The following is a 21246-nucleotide window of genomic DNA, read 5'->3' on the forward strand; positions in this document are numbered from 1 at the left end:
CCAGCGCGAGAAAACAAGCACGTATCTCTCGATTGGCCTAGAAGATTCAAAAATGATTTTGTTCCGATTAATCAAAAAGCTACAAATAGTACATGCTTTTTTGTTTGTGAATTTTTTTTTATCTTAATATGTGAAACATTATAGACGGCTCATAGGGTTTTTGTACCTATAGCCCATAAGAATTTTTAATTTTCTTCACGTTTTGTCTTAGATTCGTCAGCACATAACAGTTTATGTTAAGCTGTTACGCCACCTAGTAATTCAACAAAATTCATTAAGCAGAACGTGTTTTTATTTTGCACCGAAGTTATTACTGACGTGATGAACAAAAGAGTTTTCCTGCATTTCTTGCGAATAGAGAGACGCTAATAAAAAATAGACATAATAATAGTAATTAATATAATAAAAAAGGTGGGTGGATAATGCCACGGACATAACTGAAGGACGTGATTACAAATAAAACTGACATGCTTCTTTCACACTTCCAAATGTAGATAATCGCTCGTATTAGTTGATTGTGTGGCCTTTGCCACTTTTACTGCTTCGCTTCCAGAATTATAATGGTGTATCTGTACTAAAGTATGACTTATTGACGATAAACATATTCTATCTCACATTTAAATAATGCGGAACAAACAATGTTATAAACAGTTGTCTGTGGATTTCAATACTAAGTAGAATGAAACTTCGCATAATCCATTGGGAATGATTTAATGTTCAGTTTTTGCAATGACTGAGCGGAAATATATATTGGAGAAGCCAAGTGTAAGAAAAACTAACAGAAAAGATGAATTTTTGGAAAAAGATACGCTCAGAGACAGGACTCGAACCTGCGTTCTTATGCATTCCGTGCATACGCGCTACCATTTCGCCACTCTGATCTTGTTTTAGCCACTCTAAAACTCGAAAACAGACATAGTAGCAACGTACATCGAACATGGTCTACATCCTGGGCGTCACCCGACCGATACCTTACATCCAAACATCTTCTCTGTCCATCAAACACTAGTCCTCTCGCTTTATACCTATTTCTCCGATCAAGCATTGAGTAGGAGAGTGTATTTATAATCGCTTGTCACCTTCTTTAATGGTGCCAGTCGCTGGCTGGACATCGTCAGCGACAGACCCCTATGAAGGTTGTATTAATTGTCTGCCCTTTCCTATCAGAAGGATGACTTAATGATTCTGAAAAGAGCCGTTTTGCGGATGTTTTTAACTGATGAGTATTTTTTCCATCATATATTTTGTACACCAAAACCAAAATTCTGAACCAGGGTTCAGGAACTGAAACTGACTTGAAGAACTAAAAACAAAATATGGAACAGGCTCCAAATCCAGTTGGAAAATTCTGCTTCGGAATTCAGATAGAGAATTTAGTTCATGAGTTTAGCTCTAAAATTATGAAACTGAGTTTTGAACTTGAACTCTGAAGCTGGGTACGAATAATAATAATAATAAAAATAAAAAAAAATAATAATAATAATGAAAGAATAATGAAAAGATTAATTTTCATTAAAGAAACGTATACTTTTTGCCATTAACTACCATGTCAATTAATTTCAAGGAAAGATGTATTAGAAAAAATGTATCAGAGTAGAAGGGCATGATTATTTAGTTTTAATATCAAAATAATATAACAGTACAGTTTATAGCTTATCTAAGGACTGTTTCAAGTCCATAATTAAATCATCTACATCCTCAAGGCCAACCGATATTCGAATAAGCCCATCGGTTATTCCTAGAACAGCGCGTTGTTCCTCCGGTACTGATGCATGAGTCATAACTGATGGAAGCTCGGCAAGACTCTCGTAGCCTCCCAAACTCTCGGCTAGTGTAAAAACTTCCAACGACTTTAGAAATAATGTAGATTCTTTTAAACCACCCTTGATGTAGAAAGACATAATGCCACTATGACCGAAAGTTTGACGTTTAGCCAATTCATGCTGGGGATGTGAAGGCAGACCAGGATGTAACACTCGTTCTATTTTTGGATGCTTCTCCAAAAACTTGGCAACAGCTAACGAATTAGATTTGTGTCGTTCCATGCGCAGAGCAAGTGTCTTCAGACTACGATTCACCAAGTAGCAATCAAAGGGAGATGGCACAATGCCAGTTGCTAAAGTGTATAATGAAATAATATGTTAAAGAAGTTTGTAAAGATTCTTCATGTGCCCAATACAGTGATAGATTACACATTTTATCGTTGTTTCCATTCTCTTACCATTTTGAAGAAATTTGAGCTTTTCATATAAGGCTTCGTCGTTCATAACAGCAGCACCCATAATAACATCGGAATGCCCATTCATGTACTTGGTTAAAGAGTACATGACAATGTCCGCACCCAAATCCAATGGACGCTGAAGATAAGAAGACAAAAAGGTGTTGTCCACAACGACTGTAATCTGAAATGTAACGTTTCATTAAATTTCGAATACAAAGCATATGTTTATTCCATACCCCTGGAACTTTATGCACGATTGCACACACCGCCTCTATATCGATAACCTTAAGCAGTGGATTCGTTGGGGTTTCAATCCAAACCAGCTTAGTATTTGGTTTCAATGCATTTTCTACCTTAGCTAAATCTGTAGCATCCACAAAATCGATAGAAATGTTCATATTCATGGCTACATTTCTTAATAGGCGATTGGTACCACCATACAAATCGTCACCTGCTACAATATTGTCACCGGCTTTTAGCATCGTTATAATGGCTGTCGTCACACCAAGACCCGAGGAGAACGTTAGCCCATATTTTCCATTATCTAAAGCCGCAATACATGTTTCCAATACGTTTCGAGTTGGATTCCCGCTGCGTCCATATTCAAAACCCTGTGAATAAACCATGAAACTATTCTTTTTTTTAGTAAAAATTAATCTTACTGCGTGCTGGGCTGGACCAAATTGTTTAAATGTAGTACTCATACTTATAGGAGGTACAACTGCCATGCTTTTCCATTGATCTGGATCTTGACCAACATGAATCGCTTTCGTGGTAAATCCTTTCGGCTGGGCGAGAAAGCCGTCCTCAGCTACATTCCTAGAATACAAGTCTCGAAGTTACCAATACAAAAAAAACTAATTTTTATTAAATGTAAATTTCTAGGAACCCCACATACTTTATGTTCGATAACACGTCTTTTAAAATTAATTTCAATGCATTATACACTAACTTGCATTACCATGTGCACAGTAGTATTACTTAGAATATTCGATGCAGACTTTCCTTATAGTTTCCTTATATTACATTTTGGTGGGGAAAGAATTCCAATCAGCTTTTTACAGCCCTGTCCAAAATGTATTGCCCTCCCCGTTAATTTGTATCAGGCCGAATTAGCGCATGCGCGCCATATAAACGCCTCTTTCAATATGAGGAAATTATATTATTACCCAACAGTTTCTATTATTTATTCATGTTGGTTTTCTTACCTTTGGTCATAGTTTATGTTCTGTTTTACCTTAATTCCAGTGTTCTATTCAATTGACACTTACGAAAGTCTTTTGTTGTCCTTCTATTTTATTTCCATTCCGTACTTTTGCTGATGTTATTTTATTCCCTGAAATGTAAAAGTTAGTTGTATGCAATGGTCTTTTTATTCTTACCGATGTTCCATTTTGTATCTAAGATTTCCTAATAGTGTAAATTAAAATATTTTCCAATTTTTCAGCTCAACATTTATCATATTTGTTCCTGCTTTTCTTGAGTATCTTATTCTTTATTCCGAATTTCTTGGTTATGCTCAGTCATCCATATCCGAAAAAAAAAGAGAGACAAAAAAGGATTAGTGTTTTTTTAATGACATCTTTGTACGGCCGGTCATGATGGTTTGACGGGAAAAAAAACTGAGAACATGAATTTTTATTTAAATTATATTGATCCTTGGGTCCCATAAGTATCCCATAAGTATTGCTACAGCATGTTCACATTTAGTTGTCTTCAGTTGATCCTTGACAGTGGCAAGGCACAAATCTCCAAATATCGTGGGGAACGTGCCATTTGAGCCAATTTGTTCTGATTCCTGATTCCTGACCCACAATCGAAATGCATCACTACCAATTTGGTACAACGCACTCAAAGGCACGGTAAAATGTATATTGTATATACACACAAAAACACATACATACACACACAGTCACACACATACACACATGCATACATACCCACATGTATTCCACACGCAAGCATTACAACATTGAGTTACTATTTCTACTCTGATAGATTCTAACTAAAACTAGTGTGCCAATAGTCATCTCATTAGTAGAGTCACCATGTTATTTTAGCGATCACTCGACTTTTAATAATTGATTTGTGATAAATACAAAGTCTTTGCATCGTCTCTAAGAAGCAATAACGCATAGCAGTAGTTCGGAAGTGGTTCAATACTGCTGTTTTAGCGAAGCAAAATGCTCAAAATTTCATGTTACTTCTGAAATTAATCTATCAAACAGAGATAACAGAGCTCACTATAACTAATGGTTCTCGTATATGAAATGACTAATGGATTTGAGATGAATGGAGGTACCGTTACTCAATTTCTATCTCTTCTAATGATCGATCGTTAGTCCTGAGCTGAAACGGTGGCCTTTATTACCATTCTTGCATGCACTTACTCTTACATTTCACTCACACATCATCTCACCCATCAGGTCCCAAACGATACATCCTCACAATACAAACTGGATGAACATCGTTTGACAGCTATCAGTGATTTGCCCATTGGTTAAGTCATTATTATTCCGTTCTATTTTACAATATTCTATCTCATACCACAGTAATCCATTGTACACAAACCACCAATAAACGTCAAATATGGACTCGATTCACCGTTATCCTGTTGTCATCTTTTAAAACCAATTGGGATACGTTCACTCCACTTAACTTCCACTTCACACTGGTAATAGGGACCGGTAGTATGAAAATGAAACATAAAAAGAGCCCAGTTAAGCCCTACCGGCCTCTCCAACCCCAGATGTTGGAGCGTGATGCAATCAACATCTTATTCACTCACAATCGAAAGGTATCACCATATACGGTTTGATACAACGCATACATACATATATGTATAAATATATACAGGCACCAATGTATACTGACGTACACACATATATACATACATATACACACATGTGTTCATACATATACATATATACAAATATGTATTTCACACGCAAATATTATAACATTGATTAAATAGTAAATTCTAATAGATAATAATTCTAATAGATAAATTCTAATAGATTTTAACTAAATTCATCGTGCCAATAGTCGTTTCATTAATAGAGTCACCATATTATTCTACCGATTACTCGACTTTCAATAAATGAATTGTGATGAAATCAAATACAAAATCTTTGCTTCATCTCTGATAAGCAATACCGCATAAAAGTAGTTCAGAAAATGTACGATATCGCTGTTATAGCGACGCGAAATACTCCTAACCTCATCTCACTCTCGTAGTCAATCTATCGAACAGACACAACAGATCTCGCTCTAACCAATGGTTTTCATATATGAAATGACTAATGGATTTGAGATGAATAGGGGTGCCGTCACCCATTTTCTATCTCTTTTATTGGTCGATCGTTAGTCCTGAGCTGAAACGGTGGCCTTTATTACCGTTCTTGCATTCCACTTCACTTATACTTCACTCACATATCACCTCATCCATCAGATCCCACACGAGCACGACACAACCTCACAGAATAAACGTCAAAGATGAACTTAATTCACCATTCAACTATTCCGTTATCGTGTGAAACCTGAGTGGGGTACGTTCATTTCGCTTAATTTCCACTTCACATCGGTAATAAGGGCCGGTAGTATGAAAATGAAACATAAAAAAGAGCTCAGTTAAGCCCTACCGGCCTCTCCAACCCCGGATGTTGAAGCGTATTGCAATCAACATCTTATTCAAATCGTTTCATGCCTCACTCAAAAATTTAAACTAAAAGTTATAACACATATTTATATTAAATTGTAACAATAATTAATCGTATCTGATGATGTTTGCAATACCGTCAAGCCCATCAACCACGGAGGGGAATATTCGATGCAGACGTAATTTAAATCGAAATAGTTTAACAATTATTTAAACAAATGGTTTATCGATTTTCTAAAATGTTCCTTTTAAATCTGTTTATTGATGAACTAACACATAAATAACAAATTCACCAATTTGATATAAAAATAAGTGCATAGTAAATACAAAATTATGTCTATGTTTGTATTTTGAGAGTGGAAGACGATTTCGATAAAATCCAAAATCAGTAATCAAGCTATGAGTCAAGGGGTGGGTCGCTTTAGATCAGTGAGCCAATCACACATTAAAACAATGCATTGGTGCATTTCTCAATATTGGCACTTTCGTTTTAATTCAGTTGCACAGGTTGCGGCACAAACAGGCTCACTTTTGGCAAGTAGCTGTTGCACAGTGTGGCACACTTAGGCTCACAGTTTATCGTGTGTTTTTAAGAGGCACAACATAATTTGTGTTAAGTGACTCTCCCCTTGCTATGAGAGCTTCTTATTCATTCTATTTATTTACTTTATTTTGGGGAGCAAGGAAAAGCCCGATGGAGATGAAATTTGGCAATCTCTCTCTCCAGCAGGCATAAAACCTCCTCATCTTTTGTATCAACAGATTACAATGATACAACAGATACAGTAAAGCTTAACACTAACAATTAAAACTAAACCAATAACCCTATAACTAGTTGATGACACCGAGTATTATAGGGCAGCAATAGTGTTCTTGCTAAAACGGCCACAAAGAGAAGTGAAAAATGGATACCTGCTAGCCAAAATGCCCCCTTTCCTTTCTTAAGCATTGAAGACTTTTCTGAACCAAAGTTTTATCACTAACACTATCTTTTCGTAGTATCTTTCTGCTATGCAAGTTTGGTGGTTATCGTTTGCAGGAAAGTATGAAAAAACTAAAAATTTCATTTGGCAGTACAAGTTACAAGTTACAAAAACAGTAACTTTATGGACATTTCAAGAAGCATAATACATCATTGTTGTGGGATAAATTGTCTTTTGTCATGCCACTGATTTGTTGTGAGACATATTTTACGGCTGATGGGGCATTATGTCTGAGGCGAGCGAAAAAAACTAAGAATGTGCCCGCTTTATATCAATACACTTGGAAATATCTCAATGTTTTCTTAAGGGGGGCATATTATAACACTTTACCCTACAAATACATTTTCCAGAACGACCACATTCTCAGTTTTTCGCTTGCCGCATAATGCCCCAGCAACCGTATAATATGCCTCACAACAAATCAGTGGTATGCCCCACAACAATGATGCAATATGCCCCTTGAAATGTCGGCATAGAAGAAAAGCAGATAAAGAAGATATTCTTTGCATCAGAAATCAATTGCATAATCAATTAATTACAATTGGAACCAACATTTTTTATCCTCCCAACGCTACTTTTTGCTTTAATACCCGTTATAAATCTTTGAAACAATATTTTAACTCGAAGCATACTGTTGAATTGAAGGTGGGGCATAATGTCCATAGAGTGATTGTTATGAGAAAATTCATATATCAAAGAAATGGCTTTGTTTCTCTAGATATTTATACTGTAAATAGATACATTAGCACTGCTGAAAGTTAATTACTAAGTTGCAACCGACCATTAGACGTTTTACACGATTAATATGCTTGTTTAGTTGAAGCAAAACCTTACATCGAAAAGCTATCTAATGATATTTTCAGTTTTTTCATATTTTTCAGCAAACCACAACTGCCAAACTTGCATACCAGAAAGATCTTACGAAAAGTTAACATTAGTAATAAAACTTTTGTTTAGAAAAGTCTTGAATACTTCAAAAAGGATGGGGGGCGCTTTGGCCAGCAGGGGCGCATTATAACACTTTTCCCTACAGAATACCTTCGCATTAACCGAAGGAACAGTTTTCGAACCTATCGCATGTTTACGCTCAGTGAACGTTTTCGAGTAAATATGCGAAAGCATCGGCGCTCGGTTCGCAATTTACCACCGCTGCATATTTGGCATACAGTGCCGCACTGCACACCGACAAGATGACTAATCGTCGAGTGGATGGCGAGTCAAATTTCAACCATTTTTAATGCCAATATTATGCAACAAATCAATCTATTTCAAGTTCAAGTTTTGTATGCAAGCAGTTATTTTTATAGCGTTAAGTTTCTCTACCATTCTGCGATTTCGGTTGAAGCGATAAACTTTTACTATCAATCGAGTTCATCTTATATAAATTAGAAATTAATCGTATGAACTTAAAATCTATCCTAGGGTAGTTGTCAATTTCTCAGGCGAAACGACATAACATGGAATTTCATCGTAGCTTGCATGACACAAGATCAGAGCATACCAATTAAAGCTTCAAATCGTTTTATGGCACTTTTTGTCTTGCTGTCTAGCAACAACCTACCTCTAACATGCTACGCGTAGAACTGAAACGTTAGCTTTTTTTGCATTAAATATTTTATTTACTATCCATTTTTTGTCAACATTTATGTACAGTGGCTACAGTATTTTAGTGATACAGTTTATAACTTTATTTATTTATTTATTTATTTATGGAGCAAGGGAAAAGCTCGATGGAGATGAAATTTGGTAATCTCTATCTCCAGCAGGCATAAAACCTTCTCATTATTTGTATCAACAGATTACAATGATCCAACAGATACATTTGGACTTATTACTAACAATTGAAACTAACAGTTAATACTAACAATTAAAACTAAATCTATAAGCCTATAACTAATTGATGACGCTAAGCCTTACATGGCAGTAATAGTACTCTTGCCTAAAAAGTGAGTGAAAAGAAAAGAGTGGGAATAGTATACAAGGGTTGGTGGAGAAGGTGGTGGATGCCACTCCTCAAGGTTCTTTTAAGAGGAAGAAGTCCCCCAACCCCTCCCAAATTACCAAAAAAGACACCTAAAATTACACCTTCAAAACAAGATCCACGTGTTAAATCTAAAAAGCCAAATTTAAAAGCAAAAACTGTGCCTCTTGGTTTGTCAAATTCACAAACCAATCCAGGAACTAGCACAAGAAAAGACAATAATCCAGTGGACTCAATTTTACTGAAGTTTTCTGAAATTGTAGAATGGATTTTCGCAGCATTCAATATTACTGAACCTCTAAAGACCATCATAACGGCATTCCTTCCAATAGCAAGAACTTTTTTGAAACAGTTATCAGCTCAATGGCCAGTTCTCTCAGGTTTTGTATCATTTGATGAATAATTTATCAACCGCCGCAAATGATTCATTCACTGTCCTGCAGTGGGATTGTCGAAGCATCATGCCAAAACTTATTTCATTTAAAGTTTTGTTGCATAGTCAAAAATGTGATTTATTTACTTTGTGCGAAACATAGCTTACATCAAACATAGCCTTAAATTTTAATGACTTTAACATTATACGTCTCGATAGAGACTCCCCGTATGGTGGAGTGCTTTTAGGAATTAAGAAATGTTATTCCTTTTATAGATTAAACATTCCTTACACTTCTAGTACAGAAGTTGTTGCTTGTCAAATAAACATTAAAGTGAAGGACATTTGCGTTGCGATCATTTACCAATCATCATCTCAAATTCATCATTTTTGTTCGTTTATTCAGACCTCAGTGTAGCACTGCACCGGTGTAGTGCAAATTAAAAACGAAAACGCCATTAGATAACTTGTCCGTTAGGGCTGCTCATCTGGATATCGAATTCTCTGCGGAGAAAACAGAGCTGGTCGTCTTTTCAAGAAAGCATGATTCCGCGCAGCTTCAGCTTCATATGATGGGAAAAATGATCCAACAGGGTTTGACTTTCAAATACCTCGGGGTGTGGTTTGATTCCAAATACACGTGGGGAGCACATTAGGTATCTGATAACAAAATGCCAACAAAGAGTAAATTTTCCTCGAACAATAACAGGATCTTGGTGGGGTGCTCATCCGGAAGATCTAATAACAATGTATCAGACAACGATACTTTCAGTGATGAAATATGGATGCGTTTGCTTTCGTTCCGCTACAAACTCTCATATTATCTAACTTGAGTGAGTTCAGTATCGTTGTTTGCGAATTGCTTTAGGCTGCATGCATTCGACACATGCAATGAGTCTTGAAGTTCTGGCGGGAGTTCTTCCATTGAAAAATCGTTTTTGGGAGCTTTCATCGCGACTGCTAATAAGAAGTGAGGTACTGAATCCCCTGGTTAGTTGAGCTTCAATCTCAAACAAGATTCATGACAGTATATTTTAACGATATGTCACAGGAAATCGACCCTTCAAAATATATTCCTATCCATGCAGCGTATAAAAAATATATTCCTATCCATGGAGCGCGAAGTGCGTGGAATCCCGGAACACCTACGCTCGATGGAAAAATATTTACAAGTAAGTTCAGGCATACTGACTCTGAGAAAATATTTTACACGGACGGATCACGAGTTGAAGAGGCTACTGGGTTTGGTATATTCAATAATAATGTTTCGGCTTCTTTGAGGCTTCATGAACCTGCATCTATTTATATAGCAGAGTTAGCAGCAGTTCATTACAGTTTGAGTGTAATCGTCACTTTATCTTCAAAACATTATTTTCTCTTCAAAGATAGTCTGAGTGCAATTGAAGCCATTCGCTCAAACGCTGCTGGCAAAAATAAACCGTTTTTCTTGGGCAAAATAAAACAGTACCTGAACGACATATTGAATAATAATTATCTCGGCTCATTGCTCCATTCCAGGTAATGAAAGAGCCGATGTTTTAGCCAAATGTGGTGCTATTGAGGGTGAAAGTTATGAGAGGTCGATTACTTTCAACGAATTCTATAGTGCGTTAAATAAAATTAAAGAACTGAATACAGCTCCAAAATCCAAATTAAAGAACTAAATACAGCTCCAAAATCTAGTTCTAGAATCCAAGTTCCGAATACTGGACCTGAGTGTAATTTTATGTAATATAGTCAAGAAACTACTTTTGTTTTTTATGTACTCGTCCAGTTGAACATTGGAACTGGCACTACCGCAAAACCGTCGTGCGACTGGAAAAAGGCAAGTGAGTTTGGTCATTGTTTTAAAAAGTTAGGGGAAACTAATTTTTTTAGTTATTTATGGTTATCTCACACTGATGAAAATTTAATCATAAATTGCTGATGACATGGAGAAAGAATTATGTTGTTGTGTTTAGTATAACTCAAGATATTTACGATTAAGTTCTACCCATTCTTCCACAGAGTGAATTGTGAAAAGGCGCCCAATAGTACAGTAAGTATTCACGTCACAAAAAAAATCGTTGTCGATTTTATGTCTCGGTTCACCGGAATTATTAGCGCTTTCCAGCACACTGTACAATTTGTCGAGTCCACCAGAAATTAAGCCCGAACGATAAGTGTTGACAGTAGGTGAACATAGTGACTATGAGTAATTCTAATGGTTTTAAAATATGTTTCTATTCAATGAAATTTTTTTTTTGTTTGGAATCATTTTCATTTCGATTCTCGGGACAAATCTTATTTGTAAATTAAAAAATACTTTTGATGCGGACTCGCCTGAGGGCGCCATGCTCGCAAAAAAGGATGTTGAAAATGATTTGTTCGGGAAATGTGACAGCAAGATATCTTGCTAATATGACGTCTTTGCCATCACGCTATTTAGATTTACCGTATGAAATGTGTATTTATTTACATAATCCTGTAATAAAAACTGGAAAACTGGTCGTCCGACAGAAGTTTGCATAAATTTGTAAAATAATATTTAAATGCCTAAATATCGGTTATTTCCAAGTTTCCCTCAATAAAATTACCAAACAGTTTATCAAATCTTAGTGTGTAAAGCTTAAAATCGAAAGCAGAAACAAAATTATTTGTTGCTCATTGGTATTTTATAATATAAATTTCCATTTCAAAAACCCTTGCAAACGTGTTTTTTCCCCCTTGTTCCTTAATTTGTTCCGAAACCCAGGTTGCTGTTGTTATGTGTGCTATTCATGACAAGAACACTTTTGCTGATTATAAGTGTTTTCAATGTCAATCACTCACTTTTTTTACGACTAACCTTATCTTCATTTGAAAAAATTCTCTAATATCACCATTTTCAATGGGGTTTAGACTGATATACTAGTATTACTGAATAACGCAATAGAATAATTTGTTCGATTATTCACTATCTCATTCTAGTTTATTTCATTATCATAAATGTATACATAATTGGTTATGCAAATAGATCGTGATACTGCATCTTTTTGAATGTTACATTGATTGAAACCTTATTACTTACCTCTCGATAACAATGTTCTTTTTATCTATCGACATATCTCGTTCGGGATGCTTGAAAAACACTTGTTCTGATCTTTCCGTGAAGGTATGTCAGTGTACCGGCAAACGATAATATTATTTGATACTGACTCGCAGAAATTTATAACCCCAACCACTCACTAAGCTATCTGGTTAGCAACTGCTTGACGCGTGGATGAAGAACATTGTTTTCATTGGGCCGATTGTACCAACGACGACTCACTCAAGAGCAAGAGAGTATCGAAAGAAAACTTGCCTAGGTGAGATTGGGGATAACATAGGAAGGGCACAACACGAATCGTTATATACAACAATTGCAAAAGTTTCTTCAATATTGGTTTATCTACTTATTACACAAAATGTTCAAATAACATTTTTCTGTAGATTTTTATTCTTAATTTTTTATTTATATAGGACAACTGCTCCCTTAATCATCTGAACTCCATGATTCATTTTATATAGAAAAACTATCAGTTAGAGTGAGATATGCCATCTCTGTTCAATACGTTGCATTGACTTTAAGTATAAGATCAAAATACCCTGAGGCCTTTCTACGCAGTTTTTTACGAGGATTTCCGAGGGTACGCAATTTTTTACGAACGAATTTTATAAAGCAATAATTTGATTTTACAAAACAAAATCTGAATTAGGAAAAAATCGATTTTCGCGAATAAGGTTGCTATTTTATTGGTAAATTATATAAATAAATCTATCATTTTACACTGTGTGTCTTAAATTAATAATATATATATATATATATATATATATATATATATATATATATATATATATATATATATATATATATATATATATATATATATATATATATATATATATATATATATATATATATATATATATATATATACATATATATATATATTTATTTATTATATATTTATATATATATATATATATATATATATATATATATATATATATATATATATATATATATATATATATATATATATATATATATAAAGTCGATATCAATAAAGCTTTCGACCATTTCTGATCGAGTTTAGTCGTTTACGAGCTCGATTGTTTTGGTTTCATAAGGCCAAAACTTCTCGGTAATCTAATACTTCTTCGAGTGAAATCGAACGAAGCTTCAAATCGAGAACCATAATACGAAACATGGTCGATTCTATAAAATTTTAGTCGAATCGAGATACATAATCCCACCCCAGGTTCGAAACACGTTCGTTGTTATATCAGGTTGCTAAGTGCGAAATCAACACAGTTTCGTGAAAGGTGTTTGTTTGATGAAATTACCCTGGGTCAGTTTCCGTTTGCTCAAGCGAAAACGACATTAGTAAAATAGCCACACAACACGTTGCGTGCCAAACGATTTAAAAAAAAATCTAGTATTCATATTTTGGTCTTCAGTAGGTAAGCATAACACAACTCGATACGCGCCAAACAATCGTCGAACACTATAATTATGCGTGGAACAGCAGAATACTATTCAATAGTATTGGCGTTAACTTTACGTCTGCTTAGCGGTTCAAATTGAACTGTTTAATGGCGTTTTCGTTTTTAATTTGCACTACACCGGTGCAGTGCTACACGGAGGCATGAATAAACGAACAAAAATGACGAAAACATAAACAGTAACCATTGACTACCATAAACGATTCCATTTCACAAAGCTACACCAAACTTTTGATGAGTGCTACACCAGTGGTATCGGTGCAGAAAAAGTGTAGCACTGGTGTAGTGCAATCGGCAAAAACGAACGGTTTCAGTGCAACCTTACCTACACCGGTGTAGTGCAATTTAAAAACGAAAACGACATAAGTTTTTGCAGTAAGCAGTTCAATTTGGACTGCTCTGCACTGACGAGTCGAAGACGAAACGTAAAGAATAGACTTATGAATGTAATTATGAGACTATTTGAATGGCAAGAGAAAGGCATTACCGCATTACTAGGTGTATTAAAAAGGGTTTTGCCTTTCTCATATAAAAAGGCTATGCAATCACTATGAAAACCGACTGTTGAACGGATTCCAGGAGGGCCGAGTGTCATATACAATTTGACTCAGTTCGTCGAGATCACGAAATGTCCGTGTGTGTTTGTAAGTCTGTGTGAATGTGACAAACGATGTCACTCAATTTTCTCAGAGATGGCTGAACCGATTTTCACAAACTCAGATTACGGTACGGATTACTATTGAATCCCGAATCCAAATTTCGGCTCCAGAATTACAGGGTGATTTGAACCACTTTTTTCCGAGATGGCTGAACCGATTTTCACAAATTCACGAAACGAAAGGTCTCATGATCCCATAGCTTGCTATTGAATTTTATCTTTTACAAGGTAATCACTTTCGTTCTTGTTTACGGCCGTATGCGATACGTTCGAAAGTATATCAAATTCGTATTCCCGTTTACGTTCGAATGAATCACAATTTTAAACATCGTACGTAAAAAAACAACGCCCATCCAACTTTAGACTATCAGTTCTGGTGCAGACTTGAGTTGTAATTAAACATGTTTGATATCATTTGTTATTTGATTTGTTTTTTCGATGATTTTGTATCATCATGCTTGCTTACGTCCGTATCGACTATTCGACGAATACATACTTTCGAACGAATGCGAACAAGCCATTCTTGTTTTCACTCGAATGTGTACGAACACGATTCCTGTGCGAGAGATGGATCGGCAGCCCAGGTAGTTTTTTTTTGAAAAAGATTCCAAGCATTAAGAAAGTGACGAATGCTATATAATAAATAAATATCGTACTCAGGATCAATTTTATTGTAGTCAGTAAATGAAATTTTCAAATAAAACTTCGTGCAAATTAAAAAAAATCATTTAAAATAGCAGTCCGATCAGTAGTATATGTTGCATTTTTCTTGCAATGTTCGTCATGTTTTCGATAGTCTACAATTTATTATATTGTTTGCCAATGCATTCAATGCACCAATGCATTCATGCATGCAATATAAAAAAGTATGTTTACTCATGACGTATTTTCCATAAAGTACCTAATAGATACTATAAAATTTGATGCGTAAAAAATTGTAAAGGCGCATATGTTCGAAGGATCGCCAGAAAAAAACAAGTATTTCACTATGACTGCTATGCTTTCTAAATGTTTTGTACATAAACCAAACTTATCATTTGATTGCAAATAACCTTTACATTTGTTGGAAATTAGCTAAACTGTTTTCAATTTATTCGAACGGTTGATTCGCAATATTAATCTGACGAATCCAAACCACGGCATTTCGTTTATTCGGCCGTTAACGAGGATGGGACTTTTCATTCGTACAAATTCGAATTCATTCGAGTGAAAACAAAAATGGTTTGTTCATATTCGTTCGAAAGTATCCGTTCGTCTTACACTTTTAAACAGGTTCTGGGGACGGGTGTAGCGTGATGGGATAGTCGATGCCTTTCACGCAGCCTGCCTGGGTTCGATTCCCAACCCCACACATAGGGTCAGAAAGATTTTCTGGTCCGAAGAGGCGAATGACCTAAGATTGTTAAAGCCTCTATAATTGAAACAAAAAAAACAGGTTCTTGAGCTCGACATAATGAAATACCGAACTAGATCGGCCACACATTTTACTGATTGTTCAGTGATGCACATGCTCTTCTCCGAAATTCGTTAATTTAATACGCTGATGGCTCGGTAAAGCGCGTTCTTTTGCCGAAGTTTGGTAAGTTAAGTATATATATATATATATATATATATATATATATATATATATATATATATATATATATATATATATATATATATATATTTATATATATATATATATATATATATATATATATATATATATATATATATATATATATATATATATATATATATATATATATATATATATATATATATATATATATATATATATATATATACTTAACTTACCAAACTTCGGCAAAAGAACGCGCTTTACCGAGCCATCAGCGTATTAAATTAACGAATTTCGGAGAAGACAAATCTTCGACGCCAACAATTGTGACCAAAGGGTCATCTATCGAGTCTACCAACACCTGCTATACGATATGCCACGACATCGAACCAGCCTAATTCTAGGTCAGCACTTTCGGCGCATAGATACTTGGAACCACCGACCATCAGGGCGGACAACGTGACCAGCAGACCATCGTCAAATGCAGGATCAGCAGTTTTTGGGAAAGCCAGGGCCATCGTGCAGTCGATATAGAAAAAATAAATTGGTCTAGTTCATACCTCCACAGTGTGCAGATTAGTTATTATTTTTTAAAAATCCCCAAGTGGGCTATATATATATATATATATATATATATATATATATATATATATATATATATATATATATATATATATATATATATATATATATATATATATATATATATCCCCCGGTGAACGACCAAAAGGTTAAAGCCGGGGTAAAATAAATGATATTAATAATATATATATATATATATATATATATATATATATATATATATATATTATATATATATATATATATATATATATATATATATATATATATATATATATATATATATATATATATATATATATATATATATATATATATATATATATATATATATATACATACAGGGTGATTTTTTAAGAGCTTGAGAACTTTTTTAAACAATAAAACGCATAAAATTTGCAAAATCTCATCGGTTCTTTTTTTTAAACGTTAGATTGGTACATGACATTTACTTTTTGAAGATAATTTCATTTAAATGTTGACCGCGGCTGCGTCTTAGGTGGTCCATTCGGAAAGTCCAATTTTGGGCAACTTTTTCGAGCATTTCGGCCGGAATAGCCCGAATTTCTTCGGAAATGTTGTCTTCCAAAGCTGGAATAGTTACTGGCTTATTTCTGTAGACTTTAGACTTGACGTAGCCCCACAAAAAATAGTCTAAAGGCGTCAAATCGCATGATCTTGGTGGCCAACTTACCGGTCCATTTCTTGAGATGAATTGTTCTCCGAAGTTTTCCCTCAAAATGGCCATAGAATCGCGAGCTGTGTGGCATGTAGCTCCATCTTGTTGAAACCACATGTCAACCAAGTTCAGTTCTTCCATTTTTGGCAACAAAAAGTTTGTTAGCATCGAACGATAGCGATCGCCATTCACTGTAACGTTGCGTCCAACAGCATCTTTGAAAAAATACGGTCCAATGATTCCACCAGCGTACAAACCACACCAAACAGTGCATTTTTCGGGATGCATGGGCAGTTCTTGAACGGCTTCTGGTTGCTCTTCACTCCAAATGCGGCAATTTTGCTTATTTACGTAGCCATTCAACCAGAAATGAGCCTCATCGCTGAACAAAATTTGTCGATAAAAAAGCGGATTTTCTGCCAACTTTTCTAGGGCCCATTCACATGCGTTGCTCGTTAGTAAGTCTATTCATGATGAAATGTCAAAGCATACTGAGCAAATAATAATGCATGAAAATCATAACCTCAAAAAATCTGAGCAAATACTAATGCATGAAAATCCTAACCTCAAAAATATCACCTTTTATATATATTGAATGAAGGTAAAAGATTCTTATAAAAACTCTACTGTTCATATATACTTAAGTCTTCTTATTTTCAGGTAGATGCGTTGAGCAGCACTGAACATAACTCTTCAGCCTTGATGTTTACTTTTGAGGTTTGCTCTTTTGTACACTCCATTAAAATTAATTAATAAATTAATTTCCCCAACCTTAGCTTTTGTGTGATATTTATTTATCCTTTCTACGATCTATTACTGATGACTCGGCAATTCATCATTCGATCAAAATCGCTTTTGCCGAGCTAACAGCAAGATTGCTGCTGACAAGTTCGGCAATAATTGACAGTTAACAAATTTGGTATTGCCAAGATTCTCAGTAATTATTATTTAGCCAAGATGGTTACCGATCTCTTGGCTGTGCGAATCTCGGCATTTTTTTGCCGAGACTCAGCAATAAAATTTGATAAACTCCCCGGTTTCCGGTGCCGAAAGCACCGATAATACCTAATAGATAAAGCTCCAAAAACGGAACTCATTTCAAATTTCTTAGCAATGGTTAAACCGATTTTCCAATTCGGGATTCAAATAAAAAGCTCTCATTGTCTTAAAAGATACTGTGAAATTTCCGAAATTAAATAGCGATGAGTGTCAACACTTCCAAACCGTTATACAAAATGACGATGCAAAACGCTGCTGGTACGGACGAAGAAACCATAGTTGCATTTTTTCCACTTTCGAACGAATCACACAACGTGCTTTGTCCAATTTCGTATAGCGTACAGGGTTGCCACATTTAAATCTATATTGTTCAGCAGATCTATAAATCTATATCGGGGGTTCAAAATTCTGTACTGAAAATCTGATTTTGAAAATAATAAATTTAAGCGTATTTTCAACAGACACTGGAACTATCATTATTAAGTATTTAAATTAAATTTGTTACTGTGACCGAGAGAAGGTTATTGTGTAACATTTTTTAACGTTTACTGTCATGCCATTTCAGTCGCACATGATCTTCTGAATGTCCATTTCTAGAGTACAAATATCCACAAGACTTGTGAAAGGTTGCGAGAAGTGGTCCGAGATAGCACCCTTACTCCGATTCGTGGAGAACGGAAAACATGTTCTAAATGTGGCTATACAGGTTTCGGTATCAGGTCCCAGAAGTAGCGGTCTAAAATTCCAAAACAAAACTCACATCGTTTTCTCAGAGATGACTTGAGGTTTGGAAACAGATAATAGTTCGAAGAGGCCAAATCAGGTGAACAAGGTGGATGGGCAAGTAACCGGAGCCCTAAACCATTGATTATACAGCTATTTCGGTCTTTAATCGCTCCATCAATGCAGGTTAATACTTGCATTGAGGTAATCCTTCAAAAGATGACAATCCCAGAAACTCAGCCTTCCATGCACTCGTGCCGCTTCGAAACACGACTTCAGTCCTTTGTCGAGTAATCATTTTGTTCTATAGCGTATAACAATGAATCCATCCAAACATGTACTCGAAGTGCACTTGCGTTCGTCTTTTTAGTCTTAAATAGATATATGCGGGATCCAGCGGCAAAATAACTTGCTCATCTGCAAAATCTTGCCCAACTATGGTAAGTTCGCGCACTTTCTCTTTCCGCTCATCCAGTACAATTTAGTGTCTTTTTTATTATGGTCCTTTATTGTGTCCTAGATTTAACCTCCATTTCATTTAGTTTTAACACTATTAGCTTCGCATCATTCATTATTATTCATTACTATTCTGATTTCTTAGTCTGTCTGTGAAAAAAGTCTGTTCTCCGCAATGATCTTCTAGGAATATTAAAATGCAATATCTCCAAAAGCCCTGGGCAGTCGATGTTATTTGAAAGCAAGTCGAAGACAAACAGTCACTGAAGAAAAATTCGTCTGTTTTGTAGTGTAGGAAGATTAATCAGAGCGCGGCGATTTTCGTAGCTAGGTAATTGAAGACGGTTTTGTCATGGAAGTCGTCGTAGTGCAAATCGAATGAAACATTTTTGAACTCGTTCTATTCGATCGATGTGGACGTTGTGGTAGGGTGCCCAGATTATTACTCCATATTTCAAAATACTGCGTACTAAAGCGACGTAAACTGTCTTTAGGCAATACACATCATCAAAGTCTCTGGTGTTGCGTTTGAGAAATCCCAAAACTGCGTAAGCCTTTACCGTAACTAGAGATAATTGTTCGGTGAAACGAAGCTCACGATCAAGGACGATGCCCAAATCTTTAACAGCAGAAACGCGTTGAACTGGAACAGTAATCATAGAGTATTCAAATACGATCGGTGATTGTGATCGTAAGAAAATAATTGCTCTGCTTTTTTATGTTTATACTCATACCGTTTCTGTCACACCAGTCAATAACTTTGTCAACGTCCATTTGTAAGCACAGCTAGTAATGATGCGATACACTTTGAGATCGTCTGCAGACATTACTTTAGGCGACGATAGTTCTCTACATAGGTCATTCACGAACAGTACAAAGAGTAGTGGACCTAGATGGCTTCCTTGGGGAACACCTGATATAATGTTGAAAGGATCATAAAGAATAGATAGATAAACCTTAATTGACAGAGGAACCAGTTGTAGTGTTTACCATCCTTGATATACTTTTAGGTTGCTTTGAATCTATGCTTCCATAGGGTAAATTTTAGAGCGACGATGCAAAAAAGGGTAAAATTCTTCTAGATTTGACTCAAAACGGATTTAATTTGTAGACTATATTAGTTAAAAACTAATCGTCTTCGGTTATACCGGTTCCGGAAGTACCGGAAATAGTCATTTAGTACAACGATGCACAATAAGGATTGAAGAGGTTATGTTAGTTTATACCCAAAGTTAGTTTCTAATTTTATTCAGGTTCGAACAAAATTTCTTGATTGAATCATCTTCTAGTGATATTTTTGAAAATATATGAAATATGAAAAAGGCATCAATACACCATTAGGTAGATTAAAAAAGGTTTCCATTTTTATTTATTTCGTTGTATTTTTTGTTTGTTTTGGAAATAGCACACCGAACAGATTTCGACCATTGAAAAAACCGTCTTTTTACCCGAAATCCTCAAATGTCTGTGTATATGCATGTAACAAAAATGTGCGCTAGATTTTCTCAGAGATGTCTGAATCGATTTCCGGTTTCTGAATAACAGGGTAATGTGATGTAATCGGAAATAGTAGTTGGAAACTCCAATATTAAACTCGATTTCTTAGAAATTGATGGACGGATTATCACGAACTCGGAAATGAATTGAAAGACCGCCAGGCTCTCCGATAAATTGGTAAATTTTATCTGGGAAAATATTTTACTGGAGTTTAAGAAAATTTCGAACTTTTGATTCAGTATCTCTGTCACTGTTTAGGGCAAACCCAATTCTATGTCATCAAAATAGTTTATTGGAAGAAACTATACTGGGGTTTTCAAGCGATAACGGCATTAATCGGAGCGCAATGCTACAAAAAACAACCACTAA

At 35.2% G+C, this 21246-nt stretch overlaps 1 protein-coding gene across 2 annotated transcripts; it reads right to left on the reverse strand.

The window, feature by feature from the left end:
* Nucleotides 1-1594: 1594 nt before the first annotated feature.
* LOC131425088 (cystathionine gamma-lyase) lies at nucleotides 1595-12520 on the reverse strand. Of its 2 annotated transcripts, none has more exons than XM_058586667.1 (5): nucleotides 12266-12520; nucleotides 2884-3053; nucleotides 2458-2832; nucleotides 2222-2402; nucleotides 1595-2116 (listed from the first exon to the last, which is right to left on the reverse strand). In XM_058586667.1, the coding sequence occupies exons 2-5, from the start codon at nucleotides 2947-2949 to the stop codon at nucleotides 1647-1649; spliced, it is 1092 nt and encodes a 363-aa protein (XP_058442650.1). In that variant the 5' UTR covers nucleotides 2950-3053; nucleotides 12266-12520; the 3' UTR covers nucleotides 1595-1646. The 2 variants fall into 2 exon arrangements, with proteins under 2 accessions (XP_058442650.1, XP_058442649.1); XM_058586666.1 differs by having other exon boundaries at nucleotides 2884-3040; nucleotides 12266-12519.
* Between the last annotated feature and the right edge of the window lie 8726 nt (nucleotides 12521-21246).

Source organism: Malaya genurostris, chromosome 1, assembly GCF_030247185.1.
Source record: "Malaya genurostris strain Urasoe2022 chromosome 1, Malgen_1.1, whole genome shotgun sequence".
In the NCBI taxonomy this organism is placed as follows: domain Eukaryota; kingdom Metazoa; phylum Arthropoda; class Insecta; order Diptera; family Culicidae; genus Malaya; species Malaya genurostris.

Coding starts and splice junctions, on each gene's coding strand:
- LOC131425088 (XM_058586666.1), bottom strand. CDS start 12,300: ATGTCGATAGATAAAAAGAACATTGTTATCGAGAG. Junction 3,041..12,265: donor AAGAACATTGTTATCGAGAG/GTAAGTAATAAG, acceptor CTTGTATTCTAG/GAATGTAGCTGAGGACGGCT. Junction 2,403..2,457: donor TCGTGCATAAAGTTCCAGGG/GTATGGAATAAA, acceptor GTTACATTTCAG/ATTACAGTCGTTGTGGACAA.